Below are 2,261 nucleotides of genomic sequence, written 5' to 3'. Positions count from 1 at the left end.
AAGAAAAGGCTGGTGGTTTGAAGCCACCAGCTGCTCCAAGGGAGAAAGACGACTTGGTCTTTTTCTGGACAGATTTACAGCCTCTGAACCGCTGAGGGGCAGTTGTACTCTATCCTACAGATAGAGATGCTCTGGATGAGAGTCAACTGGACAGCGGTGGGTTTTGTTTCCTGGTGTCTATCTATGTAGAAGTTAAAGGAACACAATTTTTTACCTGGCAAATTGAGTATATATCTCTTGTTCCTGGTCCCAGAGAGAAGAGTCCTCTATCTTTATGTACATGTACCTATCGTCAGAAGCAGGTCCCTCAGGAAGCCCATCACAGGCTGGGGCATCAAGAGGACTGCTGGTTTCTCCCACTTGGCTCTTCAGTAATATTACAACTCCTTTAACAGGAGAACCTGTTTCCTGTGAATACACAATAGGATCAAGTTTCAAAATTAAAAACAGATAATGCTCTTGGGTAACACGTTGAGCTACAAACCACCAGGTCATCAGTTTGAAACCACCAGCCGCTCTGTTGGAGAAAGATGAGGCTGTAAAGAGTTACCATCTTGGAAATGCACAGGGGAAGTTCTAACCAGTCCTGTAGTGTTGCTATATCAGAATTGAATCAATGGCAATGAGTGAGAGGATATACTGCGCTTTAGAATTATGGAAGAAGGCCTGAAATTACAAACTTGTGAATGACCATCCCTCTGATAATCAGTGCCAAAGTCCAAGTGCACAATTTCACATCAAAATATGATTTCTTCCCTATTCAACATCTTAATGGAAATCTCAGCCCACGCAATAAGGCAAGAAAAAGAAGTAAAAGGCATACAATTTGCAGTCAACTTGATTCCTGTGTGTTCTACCTCATTGAGAGTCTTCTCATCCACTGACCCTGCACTTTACCCTGTTCCCTAAAATATGGTAGATGGTTTCAGTGAAGAATTCTACCAAGCACTTAAGAAGAATTAAAGCAATTCTACACAATCTCTTCAAGAACATAGGCAGGAGGAAACATTTCTCAACCCCTATGGGTCAGCATTTTCCTGATCCTAAAACCAAACAAAGACATTACCAGGAAAGAAACTACAGATTGATATACCCCATGAATATAAATTAAAAATTGCTTAACAATATTTTAATAGTCAATCCATGGGTAATCAAGAATGCCTGAATTTGAAGCTTTTCCCTAGCTATTATTTTTAGTGTGTTTAATTATTGATTGATTTTAAGGTTTAACTTACAAAGGACAATCTCCTTTCTTTTATTTTCATGGCAGATACCCATCTCTGGGTATCATGAGAATAAATATTATTCTTCTCATTCTGAAACAAACGAATCTTAAATTGAGACAGGTTAGGTAACTTATCAAAGTGCAGACAGCAACTACTACTGAATTCTAAAACCCAAATCCTTTGTACTATACCATGCTGCCTCACTTATGATGGATAGGTTACACTTTTTTTTTTTTGCTTAAGTCACATGACAATTCTTCATGAGTTGATTAGCTACTTATTCTCTCTATATTAAAGATTAGAAAAATTAGCTACAGAAAGCTTACAAACTCTTTACTCAGGTTGTTATGTGCGATTTAAGCTGGATTTTGAAAGACCGATGACTTTTAATTGCAAATAATCTTTTTTTTAAATAAAAGATTATTCTCTTTCTTTTTAAGTAAGAGTTTATTCTCACAAACAATATTTATTCAACAACATAAACAGTGATTGTGTATGTGTGAACCTTGCCAACTTGGAATCAAATTCACAGGAATCAAATTGACTACATCTGTGGGAAGAGACTATGGAGAAGCTCAATAATCAGCAGCTAAAACCAGGCCAGGGACTGACTGTGGAACAGACCATCAATTGCTCATATGTAAGTTCAGATTGAAGGTGAAGAAAATTAAAACAAGCTCATAAGAGCCAAAATCTGACCTTGAGTCTATCCCAACTGAACTGAGAGGCCATCTCAGAAACAGATTTAAAGCATTGGACACTGATGACAAAAGACCAAACAGGTTGTGAGACTCCATCAAGGGCATCATGCACGAAAAAGTACAAGGTCATTGAAGACAAGGAAGAAAGAAAAGATCAAAGTCTATGTCAGAAGAGACTCTCAAATGAAATGTACAAAGGCCTGGAGTTAGAAAGCTGAAAAGTAAAAAAATGCTTGGCATATCTCAAGCTAAAAGAACTGAGGAAGAAATCCAAGTCTTGAGTTAAAATATTGAAGTATTCTATATAGCAAAATATTGAACAATACAAGAAGTA

General features: G+C 37.4%; 1 protein-coding gene across 1 annotated transcript in view; it reads right to left on the bottom strand.

Moving 5' to 3' along the window:
* The window catches only part of POLN (DNA polymerase nu), a 200,207-nt gene that overhangs the window by 153,749 nt on the left and 44,197 nt on the right, over window positions 1–2,261 (bottom strand). The window contains exon 4 of the mRNA XM_004715106.3: window positions 215–408. Within this exon, the coding sequence (XP_004715163.3) occupies window positions 215–408 (194 nt within the window). The remainder of the gene's footprint in view (window positions 1–214; window positions 409–2,261) is intronic.

Source organism: Echinops telfairi, unplaced genomic scaffold (genome assembly GCF_000313985.2).
Source record: "Echinops telfairi isolate 266 unplaced genomic scaffold, ASM31398v2 ScPeMD7_28;HRSCAF=97, whole genome shotgun sequence".
Classification (NCBI taxonomy): domain Eukaryota; kingdom Metazoa; phylum Chordata; class Mammalia; order Afrosoricida; family Tenrecidae; genus Echinops; species Echinops telfairi.
This window is presented reverse-complemented; position numbering and strand designations above follow the sequence as displayed.